This window comes from Taeniopygia guttata, chromosome 15, assembly GCF_048771995.1.
Source record: "Taeniopygia guttata chromosome 15, bTaeGut7.mat, whole genome shotgun sequence".
In the NCBI taxonomy this organism is placed as follows: Eukaryota; Metazoa; Chordata; class Aves; order Passeriformes; family Estrildidae; genus Taeniopygia; species Taeniopygia guttata.
In genome coordinates, this window is record NC_133040.1 from 2,186,121 (window position 1) to 2,201,385 (window position 15,265).

The 15,265-nt window shown below is 44.5% G+C and overlaps 1 protein-coding gene across 2 annotated transcripts; it reads left to right on the plus strand.

Annotated features, from left to right (window-relative positions):
* Positions 1-2,930: 2,930 nt before the first annotated feature.
* Positions 2,931-13,240, plus strand: SLC2A11 (solute carrier family 2 member 11). Of its 2 annotated transcripts, XM_002196857.6 has the most exons (12): positions 2,931-3,037; positions 4,763-4,861; positions 5,381-5,541; positions 6,867-6,991; positions 7,661-7,790; positions 8,024-8,172; positions 8,876-9,063; positions 9,344-9,454; positions 9,943-10,044; positions 10,169-10,244; positions 11,118-11,245; positions 11,865-13,240. In XM_002196857.6, the coding sequence occupies exons 1-12, from the start codon at positions 3,017-3,019 to the stop codon at positions 12,063-12,065; spliced, it is 1,491 nt and encodes a 496-aa protein (XP_002196893.5). In that variant the 5' UTR covers positions 2,931-3,016; the 3' UTR covers positions 12,066-13,240. The 2 variants fall into 2 exon arrangements, with proteins under 2 accessions (XP_002196893.5, XP_072792261.1); XM_072936160.1 differs by lacking the exons at positions 2,931-3,037; positions 4,763-4,861 and having other exon boundaries at positions 5,430-5,541; positions 6,871-6,991.
* The last annotated feature ends 2,025 nt before the right edge of the window (positions 13,241-15,265 follow it).

Here is a 15,265-nt window from a genome sequence, read left to right on the forward strand (position 1 = left end):
GTAGAGTCTAAATGCTCTTCTCTCACACACAGAAACAGAGGTTTTGTTCAGTCAAGGACTTTGTTCCTTCTGGCCTTGAGGTCCCTCAGTTTTAACTAACTGCCTGCATCAATATCTTATACAGAGATGGAAGGAAAATAAATAGTTCAGCATGACCTACAGCTCACAGTGGACTGAAAAAAAAAGATATTTCCATTATTTTTAGTATTTTGGGTTTTCTCCGTTTTCTCAGAGAAGACCTAGTGCCTATCAGGTGGAGGAAAAGGCAGACTGCTGATCCAACACATAGAACATACAGCTGTTCTTCTGACATCCAAAAATCCCAGCTAGCAAGGGAAAGCAGCAAGTTCCCTTGGCTGTCTCAGCCCTCGTGTCCTCAAAGGACTCAGCTCCCATGGATCTCCACTGCTCTGGAAAGTGTCCCAGTGACTCTGTGTGGTAGCAGCAGCTCTGTCTGCATTGGGTCCCTGCCCTGAGAAACCTCTGTGATGAAGCTCATTTCCCGAAGTTCTTATACAGTGCCTTGAACTTACATAAATTGTGGCGTTTTTATAAAGAACATTAGCAAACTGCTGGAACTGAGGATTGTGGTGTCACAGCAGGGCACTTATTTCCTACAAAGAAAAATCCATTTCAACAACTAAGTTCCATGAACATTGCTCTCACCATGAAATCAGCAAACCTGCTGCATGTTTCTTGAGAAAGCTGCTTGTTTGCAGATCTCATTATTTGTCTTCTGTATTGTGAGTGAGTTCTGCAAGAGTGAGGACAAGCAAACAGAGGCATTTTGTATTTTACAGTGATGGTCCTTACAGGAAAGTGAGAAGGGATTGCAGAAATAGCCAGGCTAGAGCTTGGGAAAGTCAGCAACCAGCCAGGGAGCCGCTCCAAATCTCTTCTGCAATTTACAGGGTCGTGTTTGTAGGGAGAATTCATCCTTGAGATCCAGGCCTCACAGATAGAAATGAGGCTCCTTTTCTCCCCTTGAAGTTGGTCCAGAGGATTCTGCTGTAAAAACACACTAAAACATTGGAACCTCTCAGTTCGTGACAGATCAAAGAGCATGTGTTGATGGTCTTTCCTAATGGCAGGATTACCACTTATTCCTGCAGTCAGATAACTGCAGGCAGACACTGCCATCACGTTCTCCAAAGAATTCCTCTCCCATGCACATGGCATCACATTTCACCCTGATTATGACAAGTTTGAGATCAGTTAAAGAGTATTTGAACAAGAAGGTGGTGGGTCCCCACATTACTGCTGGAAACCTGCCGGGTTTACACGAAGGCTTCCAGCACCAGGAGTTTGAGTAACTGCAAAGCAGTGGTTGTGCCCTAGTGACAGACCCTGACCCTGGAGAGTTCTCTCCTACAACTGCAATTCTGAAACTCTGGCAAGAAGGATGAAACATTAGGAAAGCTGGGGGTTTTTAAGGTCCATCAAAAAGCCAGTTAGAAAAACATCCAGTGTGAACATCTCTCAGCACCAAAGCATGAGTAATATAGGTGCTGTGCAGATGAAAAAATCTATCTCTCCACTCCTCATCAAGGCAGCTGTTGCTAGAAAAGGTAGAGGACAATATTCTGGAGCTCCCAGCAGCCAGCTACACATAGATCTCACCACAGCAACATCCAGTTGATGCCCCTCTGGAACAGGGAGGCTCGTGAACAGCCTGTGCCACAATCCCCAGCATCTCACTGCCCACCCACAGGGCTTCCCTCACCTCTGGCAGCTGGCACAAGCTCAGAGCAGACAGCATGAGGAAACTAGAGCTCTCCTTTTTGAATGAATTGCTGTTCTTGATATATGCTGCCTAAACAATCTGTCAGTGCCTGTTGACTGGTACTGTTACCTCTGTTTCCCAGTTTTTGTTTGGGAAGCTGTTGGAAGAATTCATCTAACCCCTGCCACATGCCGCAGGCAGCACCGTGCTGGCATGTTGCACTCAGAGCTTAATACAGCAAATTTTGTACTTCTCCTGCCACTTAGTGGCTGCAGCTGATGCAGCACCACATCCCTGGCTACACGTTCACCAGAGAATACCTCTGTGAGGTGGAGCAGGCTCATGTTTCTGTTCAGGCGCAGTAAAACCTGAATAGGGACAAAGAGGCATTTAAAAGCATTTAACTTATTTCAAACTCTCTGAAATCTGTCAGGGCCCTCACAAATCTCACTCTGCAGGACAAAAGGATGTTAAAAGGATGATTACTTCTGAAGGCCAGATATTTTGTGAAGCAGCAGCTTTAATATCACTGCTGGCAGTGCAATATGCCTCCATGTCTAGGATTCATAAGGATTCACCATTTCCCACTGCCAGGGTGGGCCTTTCTGTTCTGCAGGAAGAAGCAAGGCTGTCACTTCTGTCTGCTGTACCTGACAGGAGCTCTAAGTGTGGCTGTCTGCTCTGTGCCAGGCTGTGGAGAGGGAACAGGAGCACAGCCTTCCTTGCCAGCAACAGCTGCATTGCCTATCTGTCCCCAGGACACAGACAGGAGCACAAGGAAAGGCCTTGGATAACCAGGGATTTGAAAACTTGGGCTTCATTCATTCCTGTCACTTATGGGACCAAGGGAAGTAGTTTGGTTTGTCTTTCAGATCCTAGATTGTGTTCCAGGACAAATACAATCAGGAAAAAAACCTGTAGTTCACTTCTGCTTTGATCACACTTAATCAGAGAAGTGATAGTGGCAGCTGTGCCAGATGCTCTGAGAAGGAGTTGATGTTGTAAAGCACACTGGCCTTCAAGAGGGTTTACACAGATCTGGATCTTGGAGAATCATTTCCCTGGGCTGTTGTGGACTTTCAACAAAATGAATTGAACTGTCTTGCTAATGAACATGCAGCTCAGTTTTGGGAATGTAAATCAGCTGGCAAAACACCTGCCAAATCAAGTGTCTTATCCTAACGTAATGAGTGACTAAATACACATTCCTATGCTGGAGATTTAAATAATCCTTCAGAGCACCGTGAGAGTACCAGAGGCTTTGGCAGACAGAGAAAAACCTATTGAAAGAGGATGAACAAGCTGCAGAGACTGGTAAAATATCTATTTTACTATTCTTATTGACAGATTTTTTTAAATTTGAATTTTTATAAGGCTGTGTAAGTACTGTCAGGTTTGCATAGAATTATTTTTCCAGTTCATCACAGTCCTTGGGATAGAGCTGACAGACTAATAGCACTCCTGGCAGCTGCACACCACCACGGTGGCTGGGAAAACACTGCAGGAGTCGGGCGTTACAGAAGGTTTGGGAAGGTCACTCTGGAAATACAGCACAGCTCTGAGCACAGAGCTGCTTGCTGGCCCCTGAAGGGAGAAACAAACCTTTTTGCTTTAGCTCACGGTCACAAAAGAGCTCTGTGACACACGACTTGATAGGGGATGTACTCTACAATGAAAGCAGGGAACTGAGCAGAAGGAGTACTATATTCCTGGGCATTGTAAATGGAAAATAAATGTGCTGTTGTAGGGAGAGGAAACTCTCACCTGGAGAACGAGGATAATGAGGAATAGCAGAGATATGAGGTGCCCAATCCTTAGCTCAGTTCTCAGTAAGGAGATAGGGAAGTGGTGTAGCCATGGAAAGTGCAAGTGAAATGTATCTGCTGCTAGCTGGGACAGGAGAGCTCAGTCTCCTCTTGCTGCAGGCTTGGAATAGTCTGGCTTTATTTCTGTCCTGGAGGACACCCTGTCTCAGGCTGGTATGGAAGTTATTTAGAAGAAAACACTTTGAGGAAAGGGGAAAAATCCAACAATTTTTGAATTTGTGGTTTTAGAGCTATTGTGAGACTAAAGCAAAATTTCCTTTTCTTTGGTGGATGGCTCTGTAAGAAGAAACTGAGCAGGTAAAGCAGAAAGAGGTCCTCAGCTTTGGGTTATTTAAGTTCTTGGGGTCACTGGGGTCATATTCATGTAGCAAAACACAATCTGGCCTGAGGTGCCCTGCACTGACTGGCAAACAGCCGAGCCTGAGCATGGGCTCGCTATGTTACACCAGAGCTTTTCCCGTGGGAGGGGTTTTTAAGCAGGGGGCTGGCAAAGGCCATCCTGGCCTTGGGCCACCCAGGACATTGTGCAGGAGGTGTCAGGCTAAAGACCAGGGGCTCCTAACATGCTCAGAGTGGTCTTGAGATGGAATAGAGCTCCCAGCCCCAAGACTCCCTCCAGGCACATCTTGCCTGTCACAGGATTTCACCTACAGATGGGGAAACCAAAGGCACAGGCATAAAATAGTGGGAAAAAGCTGGATGTTGTCAGCCTGCCAGTGAGCTGTCAGCTGCTGAGCTGGGCCAGCCAGGACAGCTTGTTCTACACCCTTGAAAAAGTCAAGAGCCCTGTCTTTTATACCAGCACAGATCCTGTGATGCCACGGAAGGCAGCCCATTCCCCTGCCCGTGCTAGTGGCTCACTGGAAATGTGAGCCACTAGCAATATCCATGAAGGAATGTTCCCAAGGAGACCTGAACGTGGCATGGGAACCCACTGTCTGCCACGGATTTCACCTGTCTCATATGAATGCACCATTACAGACTGCTAAACATTGTCTGCTCTGTGCAACAAGTGCAGCATCACAGGAAAGACACTCTAGTCTAAAATATGTGTTATTATCGTGAAAGGACAGAAATAACAGCACACCAAGAAATCCCAAATGCACTGGGTATACACGGCCATGGGAAAATCCCCCAGCTCAAAGTCTCAATGTCTTTTGAGTCAGTGTATTCTGTACCAAGAAGCCATCCATTGTCTGCCCCTTTTCTTCAGCTTCAGAACAAGATCCTGATCCTGACAATATGTGCTGCTGGGATTGGAGGCACCTTCCAATATGGTTACAACATCTCCATCATCAATGCCCCAGCCTCAGTAAGTACTGCTGGTCTGAGAGCCTGCCCCTGGCAGACCCTTGAGCAGTGGTGTGCCACTGGAAATCTGCAGGCTGCTGCTGCTGAGGGACACGAAGCAGGGATGTCTTTTCCCTCTGTGTAATTCACATCCAGAGAACTTTGTTGTCAAAAGCCGCCTTGGAGCAGGACCTAGTGTCACAAGAGATTATTCAAAAACTTTGTTTCAACTGCTTTAGGAAAATCTAATTCTAGAATTTTTCATCCTGTGTCCTTTGAAGTTGATTTTTGCCCTTAGATTGAAAGTGAGACCCATGAAATCAATTTTTAAATTATCAAAAATATCTACATAGAGATATAAACCAACTGCACCTTTTCAACAGCAACAGTTTTATACCCTAAACTCTTTGCTAAAAACACATCTAAGAACTGGAGGAGATTAAAAGCATAAACACAGGATAAATAGATATAATAATAAAGGAACCTTTCTCCATGTGCTTCCCCTCTCTGGTGGTTGTGCAGCTGTGTCCTTCTCTCTCAGTACATCCAGGTGTTCATCAACACGACCTGGCTGGAGCGCATGGGAGTTCCCCTGGAGAGCAACATGGTCCTGCTGCTCTGGTCCTTCACTGTCTCTGCCTACCCTCTGGGAGGTCTCACAGGGGCTGTGGCTGCTGGTCCCATGGCCATCATGCTGGGCAGGTAAGAGGTGCTGCAGTTTAATTGAAGCTTTGCAGCTTCCCTTAGTCCAAGAGGAATCAGGATCCCTACAGCAAAATACCCACCATGGTTAAAAATAATGAATATCTCAGAATTCATTAGGGAACAATTTTTTCCTCATATTACCTCTCATTACCCACATTACTTCTCTTCACATTCCAGCCCAGCTGAGGTGCTACAAGGATTTCAGCTCAACTCCTTACTACAGTACCCACCTACATAATCTCTATCATTTATGTGCAGTTTTCTCCTGTGCTTTTAAATGGGAAATTGTAATTGATCAGACTAAAGATTTTTCTTCAAAATAAACTGTGGGAATGACACTAAAAAACCAGAGGGTGCTTACAAAGAGCAGTGGTTGCATCCCAGCTCCTCGTGTCTCACAGGCTGTGTATCCACATTTTGGTCTGAAATATTTCAGGAAGTATTCATTAAATCTCCACAGTGGGATTTTTTATCTCTATGCTTGAGTTTCTGAAAAATATCTGTCTTACCTCATGTATCTTTCATACACAGCTCTATCTCCAATTCTCTTCAGGAAAACAAAAACAAAAACACAAAAAACCACCACAAACCTAAGAAACAAACTAATGTTACCAATATAAACTTATAGGAAATTCGATTTTTGCCTCCCTGTCTCTTGACCCCAAGATTTTCCTCTGTGTGCTATCACTTTGGTTTTCTCCTCTTATATGATGAAGGAGACCCCATTATGGTTTGAGGTCCCATGACTTACAAGTTTCATGGTTACGAGGACCTGAAAGGATATGGCTTCCTTAATCCATCAAATTTTTGAGATTTCACCCTGTCCTACTTTGGAGTAAAATCATATTCTATCATAAATAAGAGAAACAAAGACTGACTGCTAAGGCAGTGAGCAGGGACTAGAGAGAATTTCTGGCAATAATAACAGTAAGGGTCAATAGAGCTCTTTTTTCCTCTGGTTTTCAGCAGGAATTTCTCCTGGAACACATGAAAACTTTCAGACAAAGTTTCACAATGATTACACTATTATGTGAAAAATGCCTGTTCAACAAATTAGCACTTTCAGACCAAAATGCACATGGCTTGCTGAAGGAATATGTCTCTCCATTCAAATGGGAAGTGCATGTGAGCCCTGAAGCTGGGGGAGAGCTGGTGGTGGCCCCAGAGAGCCTGAAGGCAGCACTGCAGGGACACCCTGAGGTGGCACAGGGACACCTCCTGCAGGGCTGGGTTCACCAGGAGGTTCTGTGGTGCCACGGGAGTGGTTTATGCCAGGGCTGAACTGACACACGTGTGCTCACAAATGTCTTTTCTCTCGGAAGGAAGATGTCCCTGCTGTTGAACAATGTCTTTGTGATCATAGCTGCTGCCTTGTCCGGGTTCAGCCGAATGGCCAAATCCTTTGAAATGATTATGCTCAGCAGATTTTTTACTGGCATCAATGCAGGTATGGCAGCATGAGAAATATAGAAGGATGAAGGTGGAAATAATCAGAAGAAATTTAAGTAGGAATAATCCAGGATATTAAAGCAATTAATCCTTAGGCTGACCAGAGAATTAAGAAGTATATACAGATTTTATACTTTGCTTCTAAGGGCTTTCTTTTAAAGCATACACAGGCAAGGGGGTTTTGTGTGCTACATATAAGCATCTCTGTGCACTGAGAAAATTCGAGCTGAAAATGGATCCCTGTCTGCTTATAAGAATGTAAGTCACTCACCAGCATGAGCACCAACACAAAAGCTTTTGTAGAAGTTCATCCCAGAAAATTATCAATATAAGGGACTTAAAATATGATATTCCCCTCAAAAGGGGGAAATTGTCAGAAACATTGCATATAACTTTGGATTTGGTGCTGAAAAGACCATAGGACTGAGGCCCTGACAGGTTTCAGTTTCATTATCCACTGCTACTGATGAGTATTGAAATGTGTGTTCAGTTACACAAGGAGAGGGGTGAAATGGAAGGTTTGGGTGAATAACAAGCACTGGTAGATAAGTTATTACATGGCCTGCAGCAGAAGAGTGCAGCTGGCAGCCTCGAGAAGTGCCTGCCTGGTTTTAATCTTGTCTCCTCTGCTCACAAGCTGAGGTCAGCATTTGTCTGCCTTGCCCAGGTGTGAGCATGAACATTCAGCCCATGTATCTGGCAGAGAGTGCCCCAAAGAAGCTCAGAGGAGCTGTGGCCTTGACTTCTGCATCATTCACAGCCCTGGGGCTGATGCTGGGGCAGGTTGTTGGGCTCAGGTAAGGTAAAGCAAGCAGCCAACTCCTTCCTTCCTTCCTTCCTTCCTTCCTTCCTTCCTTCCTTCCTTCCTTCCTTCCTTCCTTCCTTCCTTCCTTCCTTCCTTCCTTCCTTCCTTCCTTCCTTCCTTCCTTCCTTCCTTCCTTCCTTCCTCCCTCCCTCCCTCCCTCCCTCCCTCCCTCATTTGCCAGATGTAAAAATCCTGTGTAAATGGTGATAGTTTGTTTTTCTCTAGGGAGCTCCTAGGAGGGGAGGAGAGCTGGCCATTCCTTTTAGCAAGCAATGTGGTTCCTGCCCTGATCCAGCTCACAGCTCTGCCCTGGTTCCCTGAAAGTCCCAGATACCTCTTGATTGACCGTGGAGACAAAGAATCCTGCATCTCTGGTGAGTTTAAGGTGACTTCACAGAATATGTGAGACTTGGGCCCCAACATTTTTGGAATGGCATCACAAATTTTACACGTAGAAAGTTTCATATCAAGTAGCAAATATGATCTCTTCCTCTTTCCAAACTAAAGAACATTCTATAATCTTAAATATATTTGATTTCTTGAGGTAATTGAAAGGCATCTTCCTACAATACAGTAGGGTCAAAAGGTAAGACTTGTGTTCACAATGGCAAATATGTTTTGTAACTATGAAGTGAAATAACTGCTGGTTGAAGAGCTCAGGATCGAATCTGAAGCCAATTCATATTAAAGGATTTACTTAGATTTGTGGCATACAAATCCTCATATGCAGAGTGGCTGGAGTTATTTTGTGGGAAATATGTGCTGTGTACCAAGAACATCTTAATTGCCTGCATTTCCCAGGGAAGGCACTTGAGATCTGAGGCAGAAGCATGGCAGCTAAACTGGCACTGTTGGGAAATACTCAGTTGGCAAACAATGGTGAGGGGTTTGCAGTCCCTTTCCCCCAAATCTTTCAAGTGGCTACACGACAGCTGATGAATGCTGTGAAGGTCACACATGATCACAGGCTCCCTCCTGCAGCTTTCTGCAGCCATCACCTGCTGCTCAATCCCTCACCCTGCAGAGCAGCGAACTGATGAGAAAACCCAGGAGTAAGAGGTTGCCTTGTACCTGCAGCGCTGCAGAAGCTCAGAGGCACCAGTGACCTGAGTGCAGAGCTGGAAGAGCTGCTGGCAGAGCAGGCTGCTGTGAAAGGGCAGAGAGCAAAGAACCCGTGGGAGCTGTTCCAGAACCCAGCCCTGCGGTGGCAGCTGCTGAGCATCGTGGTGCTGAGCAGCGCCATGCAGCTCTGCGGGAACGACTCGGTAAGCAGCCCGTGTGTCCTGGGATGTGGCTGGGAGCTCTTGGGCTCAGCATTATGGCAGCAGGAGAGGAATGAATAGTGTCTCTCTGCCTGGGGAAATCTCACATGACAGGTGTTTGGTTCCCAAAATACACCTGTGCATTTTGGGAAGATTTGGAAGGATGCTGTAAAATAGCCTGTGTGACAGCACATCGGTCACTCTGCATGGTCCTTCAGGAAAAACAATGGGATGTGTTTGCAGATGTCTTCCCTTACTGGTTTCTCCTTTCTTCTCTTCACAGATGTATTTTTATGCAGCTTATGTGTTCCAAGAGGCTGGAATTCCTGAGGACAAAATCCCCTATGTTGTAATCGGCACGGGAAGCTGTGAGCTGATCACATCTGTCACTTGTGTGAGACTCTCAGTGCACTCTGGTGATGTGCAGCCTCTGCTGGCAGGGAGGAGGCTGCTAATTACAAACCTGGGGTTTACATTGCTTTTCATGCCAAGGAAGCCCTTTAAGCACAGGAGCCAGGCTGCCTGTCAGCACCCCCAGCCAGATGGGTTCATGCAGAGGTATTCAGTCAGACATTGCACTGCCATCATGTCTGAAATCTCTAACAAGTCTAACTCTCTTGCTTTGTGTTCATATGGATGGTGGCAGAGTTTAGGTGCAGCTGGGACATTCTCATCTCCTGTGAGCACCCTTCTTGCCTGACTCCTGCCACCAGAACTTTCTTTAGAGTTGTTTGGTTTTTTTTTGCTATGAAGCAGACAACATCCTGGAAGTTATTGTAGCACAAACTAGGAACAGAGTATTGAAAGGTAAAGAGGAAAGAGGCAGGAAATATAAACCCAGGTGAAATAATTTGCTTTATTTCCCTGTGTCACTTTGTGCAGAACATGATTATAGACTATGCTGGTCGGAGGCCACTGCTGCTGGGGGGATACATCTTCATGGCAGGATGGGCCATTGTCTTCATGGTCGCTCTGAGCCAGCAGGTAACAAACTTTACTGGACTATTTCAGTGGAATGGAGTTGGGCTTTGCCTTTTGTATGACTGGGGTGTTCAGTGGTGGCAAATAAGTGCCCTCACTGGTTTTCCATTGGTCTCTGTGGCTGTAGACTCAGATTAGCTGGATGCCTTATCTCAGCATGGCCTGCATTTTCGCCTATATCCTGAGCTTTGGAATCGGACCAGGTCAGTTCCCTCAGTGTTTTCAGTGAAACTTTTGGGTACTGCAGGGGCTTGGAGATGTGTGCAGGCATCTTATGGAAACTCTCAGACCCTCTGTATCTGCAGCATACTCCAAGGAATGAGGCAGTTTCTGCTGTGTCCCAGGGGTTTGCTGCCCCTGGTCTGTCAGTGTTGTGCAGGGCCGGGCTGTGCCCATTTCTCTCTGTGTCTTATTCCCCCTCACAATCATCTTGGCTACTAAGCCAAGGCACTTGGAAGTGATTCTTGGCTTAAATAGAGGACAAGCATTTGATTTGCTGCCCAGTCCCTTAGGTCTGTAAACCAGAATTTCTAATGCTTGACTTTAATCCTAGAAATTGTTGGCTATGCCATCTGATTATTTTCTTGCAGACACCTGGAAGCACAATTTCCACATCTATCTGTTAGCCTACTAACAGTGGCAGAATACACTAGCTTCTGGGGGTGGGCAATACACAGGATGTTGTGGATGTTTGCATGGTGAATGTATAGATGTGAGATTCTCTTTGCTCACATGAGTTTGAAGGAAAGCAGGTAAGAATAGAACCAAGCTGCCAGTGTCACATGCCACACAAGCTGGCAATAATTTCTTGTCCCAGTCCCTACAGTGCCATGGAGTTAAATTAATTATAAGCCTTTCTCACATTTGGGTCCTGGTAAGAATAATGTGGATTACAAAATCTTTCCTGGCAGTTCATTCTAACATGAGAAAGTTTGAATAATTATCCAGTCCCTTAATATTTAACCTAAAAATTAACCTCTTATACTTCATGTTGGGTTTTCTTGTTAAGATGTATTCTCTTGTTTTTAATGTATTGTCAACAACATTATTAACTTTCTTGCCATTTCTTTTTCCAGCTGGTGTAACAGGAGTTCTGCCCACAGAGGTTTTTGATCAAATGTCCCGACCAGCTGCTTACATGATCTGTGGCTCCCTGCTCTGGTTCAACCTATTTCTGGTTGGAACAGCCTTTCCATTCATTGTGGTGGGTTCCCAAAGCAAAGCAGCTCTTCGTGTTCTGTGAAAGAAAGAGGCTCTGGTAGTGACCAGGAAAAGAGAATATTGCAAGCAGCAAGATAGCACTTCTTTGAAAAGCACCTTTATGAGGACAGTGGCCAGAACTCCTTTAAAGCAAACTTTCTCTGTGTTCACTTTGGTGATTTCTGATTTGAGGTTGGGAGTGGAATCATTTGGGGGGTGGATGATAAATATTCCTTGTCTGTCCTCATAGAGAACAGCTGGAACTAAAGATGTGATGTGATTTCCCTTTGCCAGACCCTGGCACTATTCCCTAAGATGATTCCAGAAGCAAAAGGGAGCAGAACTCCACAATATACATTCCTGTCTTATTTCCTACCGAGGGCTTCCATGCTATACAATTATAGAGAGAAAGACAGAAAAAGACATTTCAAAATACTGTTCTTGCTATGTCAAATTTCCAGTCTATGTTGGAGAGCTGCTGCATCCAGGCATGTGATGCTCTCACCAGGATTCACAGAAATACTCTCTGGGTGACTTTAGACCACGCAGGAAGAGGGATTAGTGGCCTTTTTTTCATCATACAGAATGTCACCAACACTGTCTTGTTTTTTCCTCCTCCTCAGAAAAGTCTAGCACATTTCTGCTACATCCCATTCCTTGTGGTCTGTGTCTGCACTGCCCTCTACGTTTGGTTTTTCCTTCCTGAGACAAAGGGAAAGTCCTTCCTGGAAATCTCGGAGGAGTTCAGGAAACGGAACTTCCAAACAAAGACCCGTGGAGGTTTCTACAAAGGCCCTGAGGAGATCAAAACCACCACATTGTAGCAGAAGAAAGGAAGACGGTGTCTGGGGGATTCTGCAGTGAATTCAGCAATGGTTATGTGCTCTTGCAGGGACACAAAGAGAGAAGTTATGGACAATATATTACTCTTAGGTTCTTAAGTTCACCTTGGAAACATAAACTTGAACTGATAAATCCAAGAAAAAGTTTAATCATCTGCTCTCAGCTTTTAGCACTGAGTAACACATGCATGTTTTAGAATCCATATCAGAGAGTGACAGAATGATGCCTTATTCTCTTACCACACAACACCATGTAAGGCTTTAGAAAATTTCTTCAGAATTCCTCCAAACAGTAACTTCCATCTCAGAAGTCCTGCTTTCCTTGCCCCTGAATCTGGGCTTTCTAACACAGAAATTAATGCGATTAAATTCTGTTTTCAGACACCAGATGAAATTTTCAGTACCTTGTCTTGGTGCTCCCATTGTTTCTGTTATTAAGTGATTTCAAATAGACCCCTACTTGTTAAGCAATAGTGAGCAGTTAATTATTTTCAGCTATAAAAACATGTGACAGATGGATTAGAAAGAAAGCTTCTAGTACTTGTTAAGTGGCTTATTATACAACAGACTTTTGGGCATTGTTTTGCAGACTATTTATTCTGGACTGGTTTTCTTCGTGGCTTGTTTGTTGTCTTCCAGTCCTATGTTGTAAAGCACAAGTAATTCTCTGCTGCAGTTTCTGCTCCCACAGACACAGCTGGTGCATCTTGCCAGGTTCTGCACCTGTGCTCTGCTGAGGTTAAGCGTGGTGAGGAGCTGGCATGGCAGCAGCTTGGTTTGGATGTGGATCTTTAGATCACCCCACAATGTTCTCTGCAGCGTGTCCATGTTGTCTCTGTAGAGCACATTGGCAAAGACCCAGATGTGAGATTGATTCTTTTCAGTTAACCTGATACAGAACAGGGCAGCACTCCTCATTGAATATGGCCTTTCACAGGCATTGGCCTGACTGTTAAGTTTCTTCCAGTTTCTTCTCAAAGTCACAATCAAGCCACCTCTTTTCTTTTGGCTTTGTATGAAAGGCACAGCGCTGGTCATGTTTACAATGAAGAACACGTACATTTTCAAAATAAGTAGGTAAAGTTTCCTTCAGTGTATTTTTAAACCACATTTTAAAGAAAAATGCAGCATTTTTGAATAAAAAGACTGTAAACATTTCTGGAGTGTATTACTGTCGTGCTGGGCATGAGTGGAGCAGTAGACCTATTTCTCAGACAAGAAGTCTGTACTAAGTTTATAATGTATGAAAAATAAAAGTAAACTTTTTTCCCTTTGAGGTTGGTGCTATTTTAGAAGTCATTAATATATAGACATGGACAAGAGCAGCTGCCTCTGCTCTTGGAAAACACTGGGATTTTGAAGTATGCAGAATTTTGAGACAAGAGCAGGACACCATAGAATTGGGAACTGAAGAGATACTTTTCATTACTATAGTTTGGAGAGAGCAGTGAGGAGCAGATGGAAAGACTGAAACACAAAGTCAAAGCAAAAAGTGCCACTACCATCATGATGGTGGCAAAATGTTCTGTAATTCCTTTGGTGGGAAGCATGGATGGACTGAGGAGACTGCCTGGGCAGAGGGAGAGGCCTGGAGCATAGAGATCGAGAAGTCCTCCAGTGTCCAGAGGTCCTCCACTTGGACACTTCTGTGGCTACTCCTGTGAGTCAGGACTGTGCCTTTTCCCAGAGCCCTGCAAGGACAGGGCCACCTGCACCTGGCAGAGTATGAAAAAAGCTTGGTCAGAAATTATAAACCTTCACTTGACTTCCTGACTTTTAGAGCCAGTCCTGTGAGTACATGTAGCAGAAAACATTAATTCCAACTTCCAGAATTTTTTTCTGACCGTGGCCTGAAATCAGAGGTCTATAAACTGATTAAGCAAACATAAACAGTGGTTACATTTCAGTTGATCTAAGTTGTTAAATTTTAATTGAAGCATTTAACAAGTTGGTTAATTGATACTGAATTAAAACACCTTCAACTGCGAAATCTGTGGCACTCGTTCATATTTTCTTATATGAAGTGTTAGGCAAAACCACATCTTGCAAAGTGATTCTCAGAGACTCACAGATGACATTACTGTTTGCAAATCAAATAATTGTGCACTGTTGGATTGATTAATAACCATCAACACTAGGGAAAACTAGTACTGCTGCTGTCCTCAAACACTTCTCTGCACAAACCAGCTCTCACTTGCAAGCAGCTGCTGTTGGGGTTCTTCCAAAGACACGCAGCATTCTAGCCTGGGGAACCACCAAGGGCAGCCACTCACCAGGAGAAGGAATTCCCCCCTAAGCAGTTTGAATAACTTGTAAAAGCCTTTTAACAGAACCATCTTGGACACTGCCCTTGGAAAGTTATGGATAAAACGAAAGATTTTACAGTCAGGAATTAAAACCAACATTAAATTTTCCTAGCATCTGCCATATTATAGGGATACAGATTTTAACTTTCAGCCAATGACCATTACTCTTAAAGAGTCAATTGATCAGTCAGCTTATAACTCAACAGCTGGATGCACAGGCATTGTCTGTCTTGGCCAAGTAGGGCTTAAAAAGGCTTTTCTGGATTGAGGCTCAAGGTAGCAGTCAGGAACTTTTCCTTTGGATGTGATAACTGATTACCCAGCCCACCGCCTGGGGAGTCCAAGCCAGCCCACTCCAGTTTGCACCAGTCCTTGGACTTTGATTCCACTGGTGCTTTCCCCCTTGTCCTTTACTCATCTCCCACAGCTCCTACTGTCCCCAGCTGCTGCCAGAGCACACCCAAGCCCTGGCAGGAGCACACAGCTCACCAGATATCCTCAGCTGCGTCAGTAACCAACACAACAATGACAAGCAAGAACTCCATAAAAACCAAAGGGAGCGTTAACACTGCAAAAGAACAAAATTGTTGCAAAAAGGTAGAAAAGTTATAGAGAAAGGCTTCATGAAATCAAGCCTGCTCTCCTGGAATCAGTGGCTGGCCTTGTCAAAGCCAGTATTTTGCAAGTTCCCATGTGAAAGCAATCCTGTTTTGTGCAATTTGTTAACATAACAATCTGTTCCTGGGTGAAAAAAAAAACCCACTTACACCTACATGAACTGTTTGTGCACCATTAGATAGAAAAATGAAAACTATCTTTCACAAACAGCTGTCCCTGCAGGTAGACACTGAGAGTTTGAGTGACCAATCAATACAG

Bases quoted from the DNA above. Each gene is read 5' to 3' on its own strand.
- SLC2A11 (XM_002196857.6), top strand. From the start codon at position 3,017: ATGAACAAGCTGCAGAGACTG. The intron at 7,791-8,023 runs GTAAGGTAAAGC...GTTTTTCTCTAG, and splicing joins GGGCAGGTTGTTGGGCTCAG to GGAGCTCCTAGGAGGGGAGG. The intron at 8,173-8,875 runs GTGAGTTTAAGG...TTGTACCTGCAG, and splicing joins CAAAGAATCCTGCATCTCTG to CGCTGCAGAAGCTCAGAGGC.